Below are 21,365 nucleotides of genomic sequence, written 5' to 3' on the forward strand. Positions count from 1 at the left end.
CACTCACTCAACACGGCTTCACGTGCAGCAGGGAGAGACACTCACTCAACACGGCTTCACGTGCAGCAGGGAGAGACCACTCACTCAACACGGCTTCACTTGCAGCAGAGAGACACTCACTCAACACGGCTTCACGTGCAGCAGGGAGAGACCACTCACTCAACACGGCTTCACGTGCAGCAGGGAGAGACACTCACTCAACACGGCTTCACGTGCAGCAGGGAGAGACACTCACTCAACACGGCTTCACGTGCAGCAGGGAGAGACCACTCACTCAACATGGCTTCACGTGCAGCAGGGAGAGACACTCACTCAACACGGCTTCACTTGCAGCAGGGAGAGACACTCACTCAACACGGCTTCACGTGCAGCAGGGAGAGACACTCACTCAACACGGCTTCACTTGCAGCAGGGAGAGACACCCACTCAACACGGCTTCATGTGCAGCAGGGAGAGACACTCACTCAACACGGCTTCACGTGCAGCAGGGAGAGACACTCACTCAACACGGCTTCACGTGCAGCAGGGAGAGACACTCACTCAACACGGCTTCACTTGCAGCAGGGAGAGACACTCACTCAACACAACTTCACGTGCAGCAGGGAGAGACACTCACTCAACACGGCTTCACGTGCAGCAGGGAGAGACACTCACTCAACACGGCTTCACGTGCAGCAGGGAGAGACACTCACTCAACACGGCTTCACGTGCAGCAGGGAGAGACCACTCACTCAACACGGCTTCACTTGCAGCAGGGAGAGACCACTCACTCAACACGGCTTCACGTGCAGCAGGGAGAGACACTCACTCAACACGACTTCACGTGCAGCAGGGAGAGACACTCACTCAACACGGCTTCACATGCAGCAGGGAGAGACACTCACTCAACACGGCTTCACATGCAGCAGGGAGAGACACTAACTCAACACGGCTTTACGTGCAGCAGGGAGAGACACTCACTCAACACGGCTTCACGTGCAGCAGGGAGAGACCACTCACTCAACACGGCTTCACATGCAGCAGGGAGAGACACTCACTCAACACGGCTTCACATACAGCAGGGAGAGACACTCACTCAACACGGCTTCACATGCAGCAGGGAGAGACACTAAATCAACACGGCTTCACGTGCAGCAGGGAGAGACACTCACTCAACGCGGCTTCACATGCAGCAGGGAGAGACACTCACTCAACATGGCTTCACGTGCAGCAGGGAGAGACCACTCACTCAACACGGCTTCATGTGCAGCAGGGAGAGACACTCACTCAACACGGCTTCACGTGCAGCAGGGAGAGACACTCACTCAACACGGCTTCACTTGCAGCAGGGAGAGACACTCACTCAACACGGCTTCACGTGCAGCAGGGAGAGACTACTCACTCAACACGGCTTCACTTGCAGCAGGGAGAGACACCCACTCAACACGGCTTCATGTGCAGCAGGGAGAGACCACTCAATCAACACGGCTTCACTTGCAGCAGGGAGAGACCACTCACTCAACACGGCTTCACTTGCAGCAGGGAGAGACACTCACTCAACACGGCTTCACTTGCAGCAGGGAGAGACACCCACTCAACACGGCTTCACGTGCAGCAGGGAGCGACCACTCAATCAACACGACTTCACTTGCAGCAGGGAGAGACACTCACTCAACACGGCTTCACTTGCAGCAGGGAGAGACACTCACTCAACACGGCTTCACGTGCAGCAGGGAGAGACACTCACTCAACACGGCTTCACTTGCAGCAGGGAGAGACACCCACTCAACACGGCTTCATGTGCAGCAGGGAGAGACACTCACTCAACACGGCTTCACGTGCAGCAGGGAGAGACACTCACTCAACACGGCTTTACGTGCAGCAGGGAGAGACACTCACTCAACACGGCTTCACTTGCAGCAGGGAGAGACACTCACTCAACACGACTTCACGTGCAGCAGGGAGAGACACTCACTCAACACGGCTTCACGTGCAGCAGGGAGAGACACTCACTCAACACGGCTTCACGTGCAGCAGGGAGAGACACTCACTCAACACGGCTTCACGTGCAGCAGGGAGAGACACTCACTCAACACGGCTTCACGTGCAGCAGGGAGAGACCACTCACTCAACACGGCTTCACTTGCAGCAGGGAGAGACCACTCACTCAACACGGCTTCACGTGCAGCAGGGAGAGACACTCACTCAACACGACTTCACGTGCAGCAGGGAGAGACACTCACTCAACACGGCTTCACATGCAGCAGGGAGAGACACTCACTCAACACGGCTTCACGTGCAGCAGGGAGAGACACTAACTCAACACGGCTTCACGTGCAGCAGGGAGAGACACTCACTCAACACGGCTTCACGTGCAGCAGGGAGAGACCACTCACTCAACATGGCTTCACATGCAGCAGGGAGAGACACTCACTCAACACGGCTTCACATACAGCAGGGAGAGACACTCACTCAACACGGCTTCACATGCAGCAGGGAGAGACACTAACTCAACACGGCTTCACATGCAGCAGGGAGAGACACTCACTCAACACGGCTTCACATGCAGCAGGGAGAGACACTCACTCAACACGGCTTCACGTGCAGCAGGGAGAGACCACTCACTCAACACGGCTTCACGTGCAGCAGGGAGAGACACTCACTCAACACGGCTTCACGTGCAGCAGGGAGAGACACTCACTCAACACGGCTTCACTTGCAGCAGGGAGAGACACTCACTCAACACGGCTTCACGTGCAGCAGGGAGAGACCACTCACTCAACACGGCTTCACTTGCAGCAGGGAGAGACACCCACTCAACACGGCTTCACGTGCAGCAGGGAGAGACCACTCAATCAACACGGCTTCACTTGCAGCAGGGAGAGACCACTCACTCAACACGGCTTCACTTGCAGCAGGGAGAGACCACTCACTCAACACGGCTTCACTTGCAGCAGGGAGAGACACCCACTCAACACGGCTTCACGTGCAGCAGGGAGAGACCACTCAATCAACACGGCTTCACTTGCAGCAGGGAGAGACACTCACTCAACACGGCTTCACTTGCAGCAGGGAGAGACACTCACTCAACACGGCTTCACGTGCAGCAGGGAGAGACACTCACTCAACACGGCTTCACTTGCAGCAGGGAGAGACACCCACTCAAACACGGCTTCATGTGCAGCAGGGAGAGACACTCACTCAACACGGCTTCACTTGCAGCAGGGAGAGACCACTCACTCAACACGGCTTCACGTGCAGCAGGGAGAGATCACTCACTCAACACGGCTTCACGTGCAGCAGGGAGAGACCACTCACTCAACACGGCTTCACGTGCAGCAGGGAGAGACACTCACTCAACACGGCTTCACGTGCAGCAGGGAGAGACACTCACTCAACACTGCTTCACGTGCAGCAGGGAGAGATCACTCACTCAACACGGCTTCACGTGCAGCAGGGAGAGACACTCACTCAACACGGCTTCACGTGCAGCAGGGAGAGACACTCACTCAACACGGCTTCACGTGCAGCAGGGAGAGACACTCACTCAACACTGCTTCACGTGCAGCAGGGAGAGACCACTCACTCAACACGGCTTCACGTGCAGCAGGGAGAGACACTCACTCAACACGGCTTCACGTGCAGCAGGGAGAGACACTCACTCAACACGGCTTCACGACCTCCTGTTCACCGGGCGAGGTAGTTAACATCTCCCAGCCACCGTGGTGCCAACCAGCCCACCCACCCACTCACCACCCACCCACCACAGCACCCAACCACCCCCACTCACCACCACCCACCCACTCACCACCCACCTCACTCACCACCCACCTCACTCACCACCCACCCACTCACCACCCACTCACCACCCACCACCCACTCACCATCCACCACCCACCCACTCGCCAGCCACCCACCACAGCACCCACCCACCCACTCACCACCCACCCCCACTCACCACCCACCACAGCGCCCGCGCTGCTCCATGTCCAGCTCCGATCGGCGATTTGCAGAGAGGGAGAGATCGCGTGGGGTCGTCACTCTCAGAGTCGCCTTTATTAGAACTCCTGTCAAGCTTGACAAACTCTGTCGTCAGCACGTACGGGCGAGTGAGCGAGTAAACCACCCTCCCCCATCCTCCCATTTACACAACGATTCACTCACTCGCTCACACACACACTCACTCACGCTCTTACTCACTCACACACTCACTCACCCACCCACCCACTCGCCAGCCACCCACCCACCTCCACCCACCCCCACTCACCACCACCCCACTCACCACCCACCACAGCGCCCGCGCTGCTCCATGTCCAGCTCCGATCGGCAATTTGCAGAGAGGGAGAGATCGCGTTGGGTCGTCACTGTCAGTCGCCTTTATTAGAACTCCTGTCAAGTTTGACAAACTCTGTCGTCAGCACGTACGGGCGAGTGAGCGAGTAAACCACCCTCCCCCATCCTCCTCCCATTTACACGATTCACTCACTCGCTCACACACACACTCACTCACACACACTCACTCACGCTCTTACTCACTCACACACCCACTCACTCACGCTCTCACTCACACACACTCTCACACACTCACTCACACACCCTCTCACTCACTCACATGCTCACTCACCGCTCACTCACACACGCTCACTCCTAGAATTTAATTCTCTCGCTCACTCGCCCACAATTCAATCCACTCACTCGCTCGCCCACCGCCTCGTTTGTTCACTCACCCAAATACGCTCCCCCACCCTACACACCCTACACACCCACTCACCCTACACACCCACTCACCCCAACACCAGCACCACACACTTATCCCCAGGTGTGGTAATATTTGCTTAACGCGTGAACATTCATTTAAAACCAAATTTATAATAACAGCAACTAATCGTAATTACGGCAACATACATTTACCCTCTTGTTTTGTATCATCCCAAAGTAATCGGCAATGGAACGAGACGTCGAGTGAGCAGCAGATGCGGCGATATCGGATTGAGGTGGTGAGTGGGTGGGTGGGTGGAGGGGTGGGTGGGTGGGTGGAGGGGTGGGTGGGTGGGTGGAGGAGACCGGGTGGGTGGGTGGACTGAGGAGACCGGGTGGGTGGGTGGTGGGTGGAGGGGTGGGTGGAGGGGTGGGTGGGTGGGTGGAGGAGACTGGGTGGGTGGAGGGGTGGAGGAGACCAGGTGGGTGGGTGGGTGGAGGAGACCGGGTGGGTGGTGCCGATCTGACAGCACCGCTGAGAATTTCGGCTTCCAATCCGGGTTTCAGCTACCCAAACCACAGTGATTACACCGGATTTTTATCGACTCACGGACTCGCAGAGACCCACAGACTCGCACGGAGACCCACAGACTCGCACGGAGACCCACAGACTCGCACGGAGACCCACAGACTCGCACAGAGACCCACAGACTCGCACGGAGACCCACAGACTCGCACAGAGTGAGTTGTCATTAAACCGGGTTCTCAAGTGTAGCGAGTGGTTGGTATTAGACCAGCGACTGCACACAAAAAAAACTAACACATTAAATTTGGTTCTGCATTTAACTTGGCTAAATTCCAGCTCTGGTAATGAGCAACATTGGATTGACCGTCACGTGATGAACGCGACACTGGACGTAGCGGGGCAACTTGGAGAGTTGCTGCCCCCTACTGTGCGTGGACGAGAGGTCACCTGAGGCCACCTGAGGTCACCTGAGGTCACGTGAGGCAGAGGTAACTCCGTCATGTCCGCTTCCGTGGACCGTTCTCCACAACGAAGCGTTGCACTGCCCTCATCCTGGAGCCCGGCCAGACCCAAGACTCTGATCCTGGAACCCGGCCTGACCCAAGACCCTCATCCTGGAACCCGGCCTGACCCAAGACTCTGATCCTGGAACCCGGCCTGAGCCAAGACTCTGATCTTGGAACCCGGCCTGACCCAAGACCCTCATCCTGGAGCCCGGCCTGAGCCAAGACTCTGATCTTGGAACCCGGCCTGAGCCAAGTCTCTGATCTTGGAACCCGGCCTGACCCAAGACCCTCATCCTGGAGCCCGGCCTGAGCCAAGACTCTGATCTTGGAACCCGGCCTGAGCCAAGACTCTGATCTTGGAACCCGGCCTGACCCAAGACCCTCATCCTGGAGCCCGGCCTGAGCCAAGACTCTGATCTTGGAACCCGGCCTGAGCCAAGACTCTGATCTTGGAACCCGGCCTGAGCCAAGTCTCTGATCCTGGAGCCCGGCCTGAGCCAAGTCTCTGATCCTGGAACCCGGCCAGACCCAAGACTCTGATCCTGGAACCCGGCCTGACCCAAGACTCTGATCTTGGAACCCGGCCTGAGCCAAGTCTCTGATCCTGGAACCCGGCCAGACCCAAGACTCTGATCCTGGAACCCGGCCTGAGCCAAGTCTCTGATCCTGGAAGAGTCAGGCTATATACTTGAGTTGGAGGGGAGGGATTCACGGAGTTCTGAGATGAATATGAAGGAGAGCCAAAGAAGTCAAAGTCAGAAAGATTACCGCCAAGCTTGAAGCCTTCGTTGGGCTCGGCAAGCCTCAGCTTACCCCATATGCTGGGCACCCCACAATCAAATCAACCCATTGGGGCCTAAGTCTCGCCCCCCCCCTTACCCCACACACAATTCAGTGCCGAGGTGTAAGTTTGTTAAATACAAACGTCAAACAAACAAAAACATTGCGGGAGTTTAAATTCGGCTTGGACCCGGTCCGGTGCTTTCCTGCTCGGCCATACCAAGCCCGGGCCTTGTCCAGGCGAGAGCCGCAGGCTGCTGAGGCCCTGGCGGTGTGGAGCAGGAAAGGCCTGCCTACGCAAGCGACGCTTCACAACCGGATTTCCACACGTCAACATCCGCGGAGGCCGATATCGCTGGGGCCCTTCCAAGTTCAGGCGCAAAGCGTCCCGGACAAATCTGCCGCAGGCCGACACGGTCGTCCGACATTACAGCTGGAGACTTCGCAGGTATCCAAAGCACCTCGCGGACATCTGCCGTGGGGCCGAGAGGCGACCACCGCCGCCGCCACCACCGCCGCCGCAACCATCACCACCACCGCAACCACCACCGCCGCCACTATCGCCACCACAACCACCACCACCGCCGCCACTATCGCCACCACAAATGCGAACGCGACTGCCGCCACCAACGGCTCGGCACCTCCCGACACGGCCACGCTACCCCCAACACCCCCCGCCCCAACCTCCCCTCCTACTGGCAGCTGTCCCTGTGTTGGCCTCCAGGTGAATCGGTACCTGGCGGTAAGGAGGGGGCGGAGGAGTGAGGGGGGGGGGGAGGACGTTGCCGTGGTAATTTTCAACCAATTAACTTTTTTTTTTCTAAATCGAAAACAAAATCTGGACGGGGGGGGGGAAATTCCACCCACCCCCCTCGCTGCTAGTGGCAGCCGTCCCTACGAGCCCCGCGGTCTTAGCTGGGGGTGGTGTTGGTAGGGGAGGGTGGTGGGGGAGGGTGGTGGGGGAGGGGAGGGTGCTAGCAGCAGGACCGCGAGGAGTTGCCGTCGCCACGGCGACCCAGCGACACCGTGTCCGTCGCCGTGAAGGAGCCGCCGCCGCCGGCCTGCCGCAGGTCGGAGGTGATGGCGCGCCGGGCGGCCTCCTCGAAGGCCAGGGCTACGTTGGTGGAGTCGCGGGCGCTCGTCTCGAAGTAGGGCACGTCGCCACGCGCACGGCACCACGCCGACACCTCCTCCGCCGACACCTGGACCACCGCGCGCACAGGCACACGCACCCCGGGGAGTCTGTGTCGGGCTGCAGGGGCAAGTGCTGTTCGTGAGCAGAGACACACAACAACAAAAAGGGCCGCAATTCGCCACTCAGTGGCGGCAATGTCACCATGGCCAGGTGCGCTTTGAGGCCACGTGAAGCGATGACGGACCCCGCAGGTGCCATGGTTTGGCTGCTGTCGCAGGGTAGGTGCAGCAGGAGGTCTCGGGAGTAGACTCCAGGTGCCATGCATTGCAGGCTGGGTGCAGGAGGAGGTCACAGGACAGACCCAGCAGGTGCCATGGGTCGACTGACTGAGATGACTGCTTGATGCACCACCTGTGCCCCCAAGTGTACCAACTTGGTGCATTTTAGCCACCCAGAGCTCCGCTCATTGTTGTGAGCGTTACTCCTCTGCCTCCGTTGTTACTGGAGCAGCAGCGTCCTTCACGAGCCTCCTCCACAGAGGCCGACCTTGACACCGCTGGTACCGGTCATCAGCAAGTCCACTCAACTCCACATCCTCTTTTACCGAATCACTCCCATCTCTTCTCCAGCCCGTGTCGTGCCCGTTTAGCCTCCTCTATCCGGCCAAATGGAAGTTGCTTGCACATGCGGTGGCTGGGCATGCGGTGGCTGGGTATGTGGGCTACATGACCCAGCCAACGCAGCCTTGCCTGGCGGAGGAGCTCACTGATGGGAATGTGTCCAGATCTTTCCAGGATTTGTGAGCTCCTCACACAATCTGGTTAAACCCAGGATGGATGGTAGGCAGGCCAGCCTGAATGTTTATAACCGGCACAGATGTTGCAATTAGGGGGGTCCACCTATCACAAGCATAGAGAAGGGAGGGCATGACCGTGGCCGAGAAGATCCGGAGCTTCATGCGGAGCGACAGACCAGGCAGCTTCCACACAGCGTTAAGCAGCCCATGGAAAGATAATGCCGCTCGACTGATTCAGAGTGAGACCTCTGCTGTCAAACCGGAGCCGGTCATGAGCACACTGCCCAGGTATGGAAAACTTTCCACTCTCTCCACAACTGCTTCATCACTCTCACTCACACTCTCACTCACACTCTCACTCACACTCTCGCACACACACACACACACACTTACTCACACTCACTCACATTCTCTCACTCTCACACTCTCTCTCTCACTCACTCACACACTCTCTCACTCACACTCACTCACACACTCTCTCACTCACACTCACTCACACACTCTCTCTCTCACACTCACTCACACACTCTCTCATACAAACTCACTCACACACACTCACACACACTCACACACTCTCTCTCACTCACACACTCACTCATACTCTCACACACTCTCTCTCACTCACACTCTCTCTCACTCACACTCTCTCACTCACACTCACACACTCACTCAAACACACTCACACACACTCACTCACTCTCTCGCACACTCCCAGACACTCTCACTCACACTCTCTCACTCACTCACACACCCTCTCAATCACGGACTCTCACACACTCTCACTCACTCACATACGCTCACTCACACTCACTCACTTACACACTCACTCACGCTCTCACACTCACTCTCTCACTCACTCCCTCTCACCTCTCTGTGCGGCAGGTCCAGCTTGTTCCCCAGCAGCACGAAGGGGAAGGCGTCAAGGGCTGCGACGTCCGCGTAGTACGCGAACTCGGAGCGCCACGCGTCCAGGCTGCGGAACGAGTGCGCGTCGTCCAGGCTGAAGGTGAGCAGGCAGGCGTCCGAGCCGCGGTAGAAGGGCGTGCGCAGGCTGCGGAACCGTTCCTGCCCCGCCGTGTCCCAGATCTGCATCGTCACCGCACTGGGGGGGGGGCGGGGGAGGAGAGGGGAGACACGGGGGGTGGGGAGGGGGAGACACGGGGGGTGGGGAGGGGGAGACACGGGGGGTGGGGAGGGAGAGACACGGGGGGTGGGGAGGGGGAGACACGGGGGGTGGGGAGGGGGAGACACGGGGGGTGGGGAGGGAGAGACACGGGGGGTGGGGAGGGGGAGACACGGGGGGTGGGGAGGGGGACGGGGAGGGAGAGACACGGGGGGTGGGGAGGGGGAGACACGGGGGGTGGGGAGGGGGAGACACGGGGGGTGGGGAGGGGGAGACACGGGGGGGGGGGGGTGGGGAGACACGGGGGGTGGGGAGGGGGAGACACGGGGGGTGGGGAGGGGGAGGAACGGGGGGGTGGGGAGGGGGAGACACGGGGGGGGGAGGGGGAGACACGGGGGGGGGGGGGAGACACGGGGGGGGGGGGGGAAGGGGAGACACGGGGGGGGAGGGGGAGACACGGGGGGGGAGGAGAGACGCGGGAAGAGGAGATGTTTGACTCCCGGTGACGCTATTCTTATCACGCTATAGGTGCTCGCTAAAAGAACTTGCCCCAACAGTCTGCTTAGGCTGTACGGGGGATCTTTGTCTTTGCAAAAGATCACAGGTACACACAAACCCGAGTTCGATTTCCACTCATGGCCACCGACACAAGCGATGAAGATCTGGGCCTCCGTAAGGTCGACTCAGCCTTAAGTACCTGGTGTGGAGTGCAGTAATCATCGCCACCGGGGAGACTAAGGTGTCCCGGCGTGGTGCTGGCTGGCCACCCACCCCCTCGGTGCAACTCGCTAACAGCACTTGCCCCTACAGTCGAGTGAGCCTACAAGGGAGCTCTGTATCTGCAAGTGTGAGCGTCTGTCTGTATGTGTGGTCTGTGTGTGTGTGTGTCTAGGAGGCTGCTAGACGTCTGTACAGCCCATGGCCTTGTAATTACCAACACACTGTTCCAGCATCGGCGCATCCACACATCATGGATGCACGCCGGGTCCAAGCAAGAACATCTGCGGGACTGTATAGTGACGGAACAGCAGATGCGGGTCCATGTCCTTGACACCAGGACCAACCATGGAGATGATCTGCCCACTGACCATCGGCTTGCCATCTGTAAGATGCGCCTGCCATTCTTCCACTCCGGTGGTGGGTGTACATTGAGGACCCCATTTAAACCCACAGTGGCCTGGTTTCAGCTAGCTGATGAAAGTTGCAAGCGAGAATGTCATCATCGCTTGCGGCTGTGGTTGGCATCGTCCCCCCCTCCTGCTGCCGAGGGGAAATGGGCGAAGTTTAGGACTGTGGCTCATGCAGCTGCAATGGATGCTTTGGGTATGGGTCCCCAGAGACCCTGGCTGACAGAGGAGGTGTTGAGGCTGGCTGAGAAAAAGCGACAGGCCCACTCCCAATGTCTACAGCATCCCACGTCAGAGAATGAGGAGGCTTACCGCAGCCTTCGCTCGGAGGTTCGGAGAGCCGTGTGGCGCTGCAAGGATGGTGGTCGCGGGTTGCTGAGGAGATGGAGTCTGCCTCAGTAGCCCACGATCACAGACCACTCTTTAACTACATAAAAAAGTGACTTGCAGCGCCACACCAATCACCATCATTAGGGGAAAGAAAGGTTTGCTGAGCATTTCTGTGAGGTCTTGGGGGAGGGAAATCCCTCAGTCTGGAAAACATCATGGGGAAAAGTGGGGATGACCCTGCTGAGGCTGCAGTGCCTCAAATATTGGAAGAAATAGTCACCCCCTGTGAGTGGCTGGCTGAGGTGCCAGCTGTTGAGGAAGTACTGAGGGCGATCCGGAGTCTGAGACCAAGAAAAGCACCAGGCAGAGATGATCTCCCAAGCAAAATGCTGAGGGAGGGTGGCATTTGTGCACAGACTGCCCTATATGACATCATAACAACAGTCTGTACCACTGGACGGGTACCGCAGGATTGGAAGGATGTCCTGGTGGTCTCCCTCCTTAAGAAAGGGGAACGCACAGACTGTAACAACGACAGGGGCATCTCACTCCTCAGTGTGCCGGGAAAGGCCCTGACAAGGATTATTCAATATCGCCTTGCTAGGCACGCTGAGGAGAGGCTTGCGGAGCCCTAATGTGGTTTAAGGAAAGGGCGGTCCTGCACAGATGCCATATTTTCTGTCCGTCTGCTACAGCAGAGGTGTAGGGAATTCCAAAAAGACCTACATCTCTGCTTTATTGACCTGGTCAAGGCCTATGATACCATCAGTAGGACTGGGCTCTGGGTTGTTCTTCGTGCTTTCGGAGTCCCTGACCCTCTGCTCACGATCATTAAGGACCTTCATGATGGTGAGCGGGCCCGGGTAAAACTACGTGGCCGGGAGTCGGAGCCTTTCCCTGTACACCTTGGGGTGCGACAGGGATGTCCTCTGGCTCCCACATTATTTAACATCTATTTTGACCGCGTAGTTCGTGAAGCCTTCAATAGCTGTACCGGGGGAATTTCCATTTGGTACAGATATAATGGGAGGCTGATCGATGCCCGGGTGCGATCAAGGGATGGCTCCCTATTGGTCAACCACGTTATGTATGCCGATGATTTGGTAATAGCTGCTCATTCAGAAGAGGAGTTGGAGACGCTGCTGCTGAGACTGGAGCGTGCCACTAAGAGGTGGGGCCTTACCATCAGCCCCACCAAAACTAAGCACCTGCCTGGGTATTTTGTACCATCGGACACTCCACCCCCACAACTCCCAATTGGTGATGGGGCAGTTGTGGAGAGAGTGGAGAGTTTCCCATACCTGGGCAGTGTGCTTATGACCGGCTCCAGTTTATCAGCAGAGGTCTCACTCCGAATCAGTCGAGCGGCAATATCTTTTCATTGGTTGCGTAACGCTGTGTGGAAGCTACCTGGTCTGTCGCTCCGCACGAAGCTTCAGGTCTTCTCGGCCACGGTCATTCCCTCCCTTCTCTACGCTTGCGAAACGTGGACCCCCCTAGTGGAGCATCTTCGCCGGTTGGAAACATTTAGGCTGGCCTGCCTACGATCCATCCTGGGTTTAACCAGGCTGGATTGTGTGAGGAGCTCACAAATCCTTGAAAGATCTGGGCAAAGTCCCATCAGTGAGCTCCTCCGGCAGGCAAGGCTGCGTTGGCTCGGTCATGTAGCCCGCATGCCCAGCCACCGCATGCCTAAACAGCTTTTGTTCGGCCGGATCGAGGGGGCTAGACGGGCGCGGCACGGGCTAGAGAAGAGATGGAGTGATGTGGTACAGGAGGACGTGGAGCTGAGTGGACTTGCCGATGACTGGTACCAGCGGTGTCAAGATCGGCCTCAGTGGACGAGGCTCGTGAAGGACGCTACTGGGCAGTTGGAGGCAGTCGCCCTCCAACAACAACGGAGGGCGGAGGAGCGACGCTCACAACAACGAGCGGAGCGCCGGGTGGCTAAAGCACAGCAAGTTGGTACAGTAGGGGGCACAGGTGGTGCATCAGCCAGTCATCTCGGTCATCTCGGTCAGTCGACCCGTGGCACCTGGGTCTGTCCCGTGACCTCCTGCCAGCGGGCGTTCGACACTTCACGTGGCCTCAAGGTGCACTTGGCCTGGCACAAGCATTGTGGTGACGTCACCGCCACTTAGTGGCGAATGGCGGTTGTTGTTGTTGTTGTCTGTGTGTGTGTCTCTGTGTATGCGCCTCTGTGTGTGTGTCTGTGTGTGTCTCTATGTATGCGCCTCTGTGCGTGTGTCTGTGTGTGTGTGTGTCTGTGCGTGTGTCTGTGCGTGTGTCTGTGCGTGTGTCTGTGCGTGTGTCTGTGCGTGTGTCTGTGCGTGTGTCTGTGTGTGTGTCTGTGTATGTGTCTGTGTGTGTGTGACTCTATGTATGCGCCTCTGTGCGTGTGTCTGTGTGTGTGTCTGTGCGTGTGTCTGTGCGTGTGTCTGTGTGTGTGTCTCTGTGTATGCGCCTCTGTGTGTGTGTCTGTGTGTGTCTCTATGTATGCGCCTCTGTGCGTGTGTCTGTGTGTGTGTCTGTGTGTGTGTCTGTGCGTGTGTCTGTGCGTGTGTCTGTGCGTGTGTCTGTGTGTGTGTCTGTGTATGTGTCTGTGTGTGTGTGTCTCTATGTATGCGCCTCTGTGCGTGTGTCTGTGTGTGTGTCTGTGCGTGTGTCTGTGTGTGTGTCTGTGTGTGTGTCTCTATGTATGCGCCTCTGTGCGTGTGTCTGTGCGTGTGTCTGTGCGTGTGTGTCTGTGTGTGTGTGTGTCTGTGTGTGTCTGTGTGTGTGTGTGTCTGTGTGTGTGTGTCTCTGTGTATGCGCCTCTGTGCGTGTGATGATTGGCGAGCGCCTCCTCCCCTGTGAGTGTGGCAAGGGATCACTTTACAGAAATAAACTGAATCATTGCAATTTCTTTTCCCCCAACCATTTCGCTCACAATTATTTTTGCCACGGGGGGCAGAGGGGGCGGGGGGGGGGGTGCCATTGCCAAGAGAGGCGTGGAGGGAAATCCATTCGTCGCACAAAAGTTTTTTCAGCGTTCTCAAGAGGCGGAAATTCAGCCGAAGGGAGATCGTGCGGGGCGAGCCGTGGTGCCCTGGTTAATCCCGCAGTGATGATGATAATAGTCATACAATCAGAGCTCTCGATGCCAGCTAATGACAGGGAGGGCGGACGCGGGTAATTCAACATGGCGGATAATCCGAAGATACAACCATTTTCCGCGGATCTCTGTGCCAGAAACTAACGATGGACGGCTCGATGGACGATGTGGGTGATGATGACACTTTCCTGGCTCCCGCCCAGCAGAAGGCTCGGCCCACTGAGTGGATGATATCAGTGCCGCAGCCAATCGGACATCAATCAAACTCAGCCCCACTGTGTGACAAGATATGGCAACTACTGTGGTGTAGAGGCAATCACGTGGACGTCGGATTAACCGGAGCAACAGATTTGTTCGGTTGAAGCACCGCGTGACTTGTAATAAACATTTATAAGCAGCAACACTACCCCCCTACTAGCAGCAGGGTCAGCTACCACTGGGGTTGTCCCTACACCTGACTACACAGTGCCAACTGCCCAGTAGCAGCAGCGTTATTCACGAGCCTCCTCCACAGAGGCCGATCTTGACACCACTGCTACCATTTGTCAGCAAGTCCACTCAGCTCCACAGCCTCCTGTATCACTCCATCTCTACTCCAGCCCGTGCCGAGCCCGTTTAGCCCCCTCTATCTGGCCCAAAAAGCGGTTTAGCTCACTCACTCAACCACTTACTCACCCACCCACTCATCCATCACTCGTTCACCGACTAACCACCTCACCCGCTAACTCAACCATTCATCCACTCGCTCCTCTACTCACTCACTCACCCACCCACCCCCCACACACACTCACCCACCCACATACAGCTGAACACACCCACTAACTCAACCATTCACCCACTCGCTCCTCTACTCATCCACCCACCCCCCACGCTCACTCACTCACTCACTCACCCACATACAGCTGAACACACCCACTAACTCAACCATTCACCCACTCGCTCCTCTACTCACTCACCCACCCCCCACGCTCACTCACCCACCCACATACAGCTGAACACACCCACTAACTCAACCATCACACACTCGCTCCTCTACTCACTCACCCACCCCCACACTCACTCACTCACCCACCCACATACAGCTGAACACACCCACTAACTCAACCATTCACCCACTCGCTCCTCTACTCACTCACCCACCACCCGCACGCTCAATCACTCACCCACCCAGATACAGCTGAACACACCCACTAACTCAACCATTCACCCACTCGCTCCTCTACTCACCCACCCACCCCCACGCTCACTCACTCACCCACCCCCCTTCCCCCGCTGCTCACCGTGCGTCCACGGAGAGGTCCTTGTTGAGGAACTCGACGCCGATGGTGTGGAAGCTCTGGGCGTCGAAGGTGTTGCTCACGTAGCGGTTCATGAGCGAGCTCTTGCCCACGCCGCCGTCTCCCAGCAGGATCACCTTGAGCAGCGTCGCCTTGGGGGGTGCGCCCCCTGCCCCGGACATATCACTGCCACACGGGGGAGGGGGTGAACGGGGAGGGTGACGGGGAGGGTGACGGGGAGGGTGACGGGGAGGGCACGGGAGGAGAGATGGACAGGGACATTATGGGACTCGAAGGTGAAGGGTGGTGAAGGGAGACACGGCGAGGAGTGGGGAGACACAGGGGAGGTGGAGAGAGCTGAACTTTGCCTCCACATCCCTCACGCTGTGCACACTCAGGTCGCCCTTGCACGGGAGGCAATTGCTGTCCCGTGCGTTTCAACTCGGGGTGAGTTTAATCTCCTCGCTAAACACCGACACCCATGCCGAGAACACTCACCAGGGCCCCAACCCTCGCACCGACCCTACCAGAGACCCCAACCCTTGCAGTGACCCCACCTGTGACCCCAACCCTCGCAGTGACCCCACCCGTGACCCCAACCCTCGCAGTGACCCCACCCGTGACCCCAACCCTTGCACTGACCCTACCCGTGACCCCAACCCTCGCAGTGACCCCACCCGTGACCCCAACCCTTGCAGTGACCCCACCTGTGACCCCAACCCTCGCAGTGACCCCACCCGTGACCCCAACCCTCGCAGTGACCCCACCCGTGACCCCAACCCTTGCAGTGACCCTACCTGTGACCCCAACCCTTGCAGTGACCCTACCCGTGACCCCAACCCTTGCAGTGACCCTACCCGTGACCCCAACCCTTGCAGTGACCCTACCCATGACCCCAACCCTTGCAGTGACCCCACCTGTGACCCCAACCCTTGCAGTGACCCTACCCGTGACCCCAACCCTCGCACCAACCCTACCTGTGACCCCAACCCTCGCAGTGACCCCACCTGTGACCCCAACCCTTGCAGTGACCCTACCCGTGACCCCAACCCTCGCACCGACCCTACCTGTGACCCCAACCCTTGCAGTGACCCCACCTGTGACCCCAACCCTTGCAGTGACCCTACCCGTGACCCCAACCCTCGCACCGACCCTACCCGTGACCCCAACCCTCGCAGTGACCCCACCCGTGACCCCAACCCTCGCACCGACCCTACTCATGACCCCAACCCTCGCAGTGATCCTACCCGTGACCCCAACCCTCGCACCGACCCTACCCGTGACCCCAACCCTCGCAGTGACCCCACCCATGACCCCAACCCTCGCACCGACCCTACCCGTGACCCCAACCCTCGCACCGACCCTACCCGTGACCCCAACCCTCGCACCGACCCCACCCGTGACCCCAACCCTCGCAGTGACCCCACCCGTGACCCCAACCCTCGCACCGACCCTACCCGTGACCCTAACGATGCCTGCTGCTGCTGCTGTATATTTGGAGTTTGCGTCTCTCTCTCATCATCACCATCACGGTGGCTAGGAGATGTTAACTACCTCACCTGGTAAACAGGAGGTCGTGGGTTAAATCCCGACCCTGACGATGCCTGCTGCTGCTGCTGTATATTTGGAGTCTGCGTCTCTCTCTCCCCATGGTAACTGCATGGATTTTTCTCCGGGTCCTCAGGTTTTTCTTTCCACATTTAGAATCAACGTCACGCCTTTCAGAGTGTTTTGGCTGCCGCTATAAATTTCCACGTGACGATGATGATGACATCAGCGACTTCGTTGACCTATCATCTGTGGTGGCCAGGTCGCTTCTGAAAAAGAGTTACATACCTCAGTAGGCCTTCTTAACAGGGAAGATTGAAAATAAATACTTTAAATTGTTTAAATAGTAACGGCACTCACAGCGTGGTGACACACACACACACACCTCTACAAAGTTTCCCCCGTATAGCCTGTACTAGACTGTAGGGGCAAGTGCTGTTGGCGAGCACCTATGAAGGCCGGAACGGTACACGAGGGGGTGGGTGGCCAGCACCACGCCCGACCGCCTTCGTCTCCCGAGTGGAGATGTTTACACACTGCACCAGGTACTCCTTTGAGGCTGAGTCGACCTAGGGGAGGCCCAGGACCGTTTCAGATAATCGTCACTGGTGTTGGCCGTGAGCGGGAATCGAACCCGTGTCTCCGGGTTCATAGCGCAGCGCGCTAACCGCTACACCACCTCTACTACCACACACACACAGTGTGACACACACACACACCTCTACTACCACACACACACACCTCTACTACCACACACACACCTCTACCACCACACACACACACAGTGTGACACACACACACACAGTGTGACACACACACACACTACCACACACACACCTCTACCACCACACACACACACAGTGTGACACACACACACACAGTGTGACACACACACACACCTCTACTACCACACACACCTCTACTACCACATACACCTCTACTACCACACACACCTCTACTACCACACACACCGCTACTACCACACACACCTCTACTACCACACACACACCTCTACCACCACACACACACCTCTACTACCACACACACCTCTACTACCACACATACACCTCTACTACCACACACACACCTCTACCACCACACACACACCTCTACTACCACATACACACACTGGGAGCTGCTGCTGCTGCTGCTACAGCGGTGTGACGGTCAGCACGCTGGACACGATCTCCGGGCGCGGCAGTCTGCACTGTTGTGGGGGTGCGGGGTGACGTGGGGTGATGATGATGATATCCCAGCCAAGTCTGCCACGAGTGGAAGAGTAGGCCAAGAGGGGTGGGGCGTCTCGAGTCGGAAGAGGAAGCCGAGGGCCTGCAGGCCTCAGATTTTGCTGCTGCTGCCTGCTGCCACAACCTGCTGCCTGCTACTTGCTGATGCTACTGCTGCTGCCACTGCCTGCTGCTGCTGCCTACTGCTGTCTGCTGCTGTCTGCTGCTGCCTGCCCCTACCTGCCTGCTACTACCTGCCGCTGCTGCCTGCTGCTTGCTGATGCCACTGCTGCTGTTATTGCTGCTGCCTGCTGCTTGCTGATGCCACTGCCTGCTACCTGTCTGCTGCTGTCTACTGGCTACTGCTGCCTGCTGCTCCTGCCTGCTGGTGTCTGCTGCTGCTACTGCTGCTGCCTGCTGTTGCCATTGCCGCTGCCTGCTGCTGGCTGCTGCTTGCTGATGCCGCTGCCTGCTGCTGCTGCCATTGCTGCTGTTGCTGTCTGCTGCTGCTGCTGCTACTGCTGCTCCTACTGCTGCTGCCTGCTGCTGTCTGCTGCTGCTGCTACTGCTGCCATTGCTGCTGCTGCTACTGCTGCTACTGCTGCTGTCTGCTGCTGCTGCTGTCTGCTGCTGCTACTGCCGCTGCCTGCTGCTGCTACTGCTGCTGCTACTGCCGCTGCCTGCTGCTGCTACTGCTGCTGCTGCCACTGCTGCTGGCTTAGCTCGCGAGGCTGAACTCTGGCGCCTGCCCCGCGTGTCCCACCTGGGGAGGAGGCCCCGTCCCAGTCCCGACTCAGCGCCGACTCGGCCCCATCGCCCCGCGGGTCGCCGCGAAACTTCCAAACGTCAGAGGAGGAAGCGGAGTCGGGGCAGGAGCGGCGGAGGAGGAGCGGCGGTGGTGGAGCGGCGGTGGTGGAGACACAGACAGAGAGACACAGAGAGACACAGCAGAGAGAGACACACAGAGAGACACAGCAGAGAGATACGTCTTTACACCGCCATCACCACCACCGCCATCGTCACCCGCTCCGTCATGTGACTGAGCTGCCACCGCAAGGGCACGTGACCACGGGGGGCGGGGTGAGGGGGGGACTCGGGGTGTAGGGGGGCGGGGCTGAGAGGGATAAGGGTGGGTGGGGGCTATGGGGTGAGCGGGTCGGGCTAAGGGTGGGCGGGGCTTAGGGTGGAAGGGCGAAACTCGGGTTGTTGGGGGCGGGGCTAGGGGGGATTAGGGTGGGGCTACAGGGGTGAGGGGGCGGGGCTAGGGGGGATTAGGGGTGGGGCTAGAGGGGTGAGGGGCGGGGCTAGGGGGCGATTAAGGGTGGGGCTAGAGGGTGAGGGGCGGGGCTAGGGGGGATTAGGGTGGGGCTAGAGGGGTGAGGGGGCGGGGCTAGGGGGGATTAGGAGTGGAACGAGAGGGTGAGGGGGCGGGGCTAGGGGGGATTAGGGGTGGGGCTAGAGGGGTGAGGGGCGGGGCTAGGGGGGATTAGGGGCGGGGCTAGAGGGGTGAGTGGGCGGGGCTAGAGGGGTGAGTGGGGTGGGGTGGGGATAAAGGGGCGGGGCTAAATGTGAGGGCGGGGCTAGGGTTGTGGGGGGGGCTATAGGGGTGAGGGGGCGGGGTGAGGGGGAATACGCGGTGACGTCATCGCGTATCGGCGTTTCCTCAGAATCAGAAATCGAGTACAGTCGATCATCATCGATCATTATCATCATCGATCAGCATCGATCATTAGTATCGTCATCATCGACAATTATCATTATCATCATCGATCATTATCATCATCGATCATCATCGATTATCATTATCGATCATCACCGATTATTATCATAGATCATTATTATCACCATCGATCATCATCGACCATTATTAACATCAACGAATCATCGATCAGCATTATCATCGATCATCACCGATTATGATCATCGATATGTATTATCGTCATCCATCATAATGATCATTATGATCACTCAGCCCAGTTTCCTATCGTGAGCAGGCAAACAGAATGACACAGCGCGTGACGCCTCAGGGGCCGTCCTAAATGACGTCACGCGATTTTGGACGATTTTTGACCCCCCCCCTCGTCACACGGCGTCACAAAAAGTCAGCCCCCCCCCCTCAAATATGACGTCACAAAGCTCTGCCCCCCCCCCAAAAAAAACTAAAACATGCTTCAAATCGCTTTAAACTATTGTCATTGTAGCGCGTATTTAACGTGGCGCTGCACTCTGATGTTGTAGGAGAAAACCTTTATTAAGAAGTCTATTTAATTAAGTAGAACGTGTTGTCTGTATTTATTTAAAGTTGCGCATTTTTATGTGACGTCACATTTCTCAACCCCCCCCCCCTCGTCACACATCGTCACAAATGTCTGACCCCACCCCCCCTAGGTGCGTGACGTCATTTATGGACCCCCCCTAAAAACACCCTCGGTGTGGTGATGCAGGGACATGCCCTAGTGAGCTCTTGGTGATTTCGCAAAGTTTTCAGCTTTGGCCATGTTTGTGTTGTTGTAGTACGGAGTTAGACTCATGGCCTTAATCGAAGTTGTCTTGTGGTTGTTGTTGTTGTTTGACTTGCATCCCACTGGGGGTTCTGCACACAGCGTTGGGGTGTGCGGTGCTTTTTCTGCAAGATTTTGCCGTCTTTTCCTGGATGTTCTGTTTGCACTTCGTTATATAGTCACATAGTCACTTGAAGATGTTTCTTGTTCATGTTTTTTGTTTGTTGCGGTTGCACCCGATTCAAGAGCCCAATGGCTCACAGGGCTACACCTAATAACTGAGACTCTTATCATCACGATTTAGTGGTCATCCGACGCCACTTTCCTCCAGACTAATGGGTGATCTCTACTCGACTACACTATACTCCACTGCCGTGATTTAGATTGGACAGGGAAATCCGATCAGCTACAAAGCGCTTTGTTTATTAATCACAGATGTCCTGTAAGCGGCACGGGGTCTGGACGTTACAACGACAACCACCACTGATAATAACACAACACACAATCGCACGGACACATACATACTACAGTACAACTAGGGCGTCCCTCAGCCCACCTTAGGAGCGACCTCGCCCGCACAAATGGATTGCTCGACAGAAAGTGGCTGATATCGTCGTCATCATCGTCGTCATCATCATCGTCGTCATCATCGTCGTCGTCATAATCGTCATCATCACCAACCTCATCATCCTCATCATCATAATCGTCATCATCGTCAC

General features: G+C 57.5%; 1 protein-coding gene across 1 annotated transcript; it reads right to left on the reverse strand.

Moving 5' to 3' along the window:
* Positions 1 to 4,337: 4,337 nt before the first annotated feature.
* RAB9A (RAB9A, member RAS oncogene family) lies at positions 4,338 to 19,196 on the reverse strand. Its single transcript, XM_061547724.1, has 4 exons — positions 18,909 to 19,196; positions 15,375 to 15,557; positions 9,288 to 9,522; positions 4,338 to 7,691 (listed from the first exon to the last, which is right to left on the reverse strand). The coding sequence occupies exons 2-4, from the start codon at positions 15,551 to 15,553 to the stop codon at positions 7,464 to 7,466; spliced, it is 642 nt and encodes a 213-aa protein (XP_061403708.1). The 5' UTR covers positions 15,554 to 15,557; positions 18,909 to 19,196; the 3' UTR covers positions 4,338 to 7,463.
* Positions 19,197 to 21,365: the final 2,169 nt, after the last annotated feature.

The sequence above is a fragment of the Lethenteron reissneri genome, unplaced genomic scaffold, assembly GCF_015708825.2.
Source record: "Lethenteron reissneri isolate LAM-NWPU_2019-01 unplaced genomic scaffold, ASM1570882v1 scaffold_1931, whole genome shotgun sequence".
Lineage (NCBI taxonomy): Eukaryota > Metazoa > Chordata > Hyperoartia > Petromyzontiformes > Petromyzontidae > Lethenteron > Lethenteron reissneri.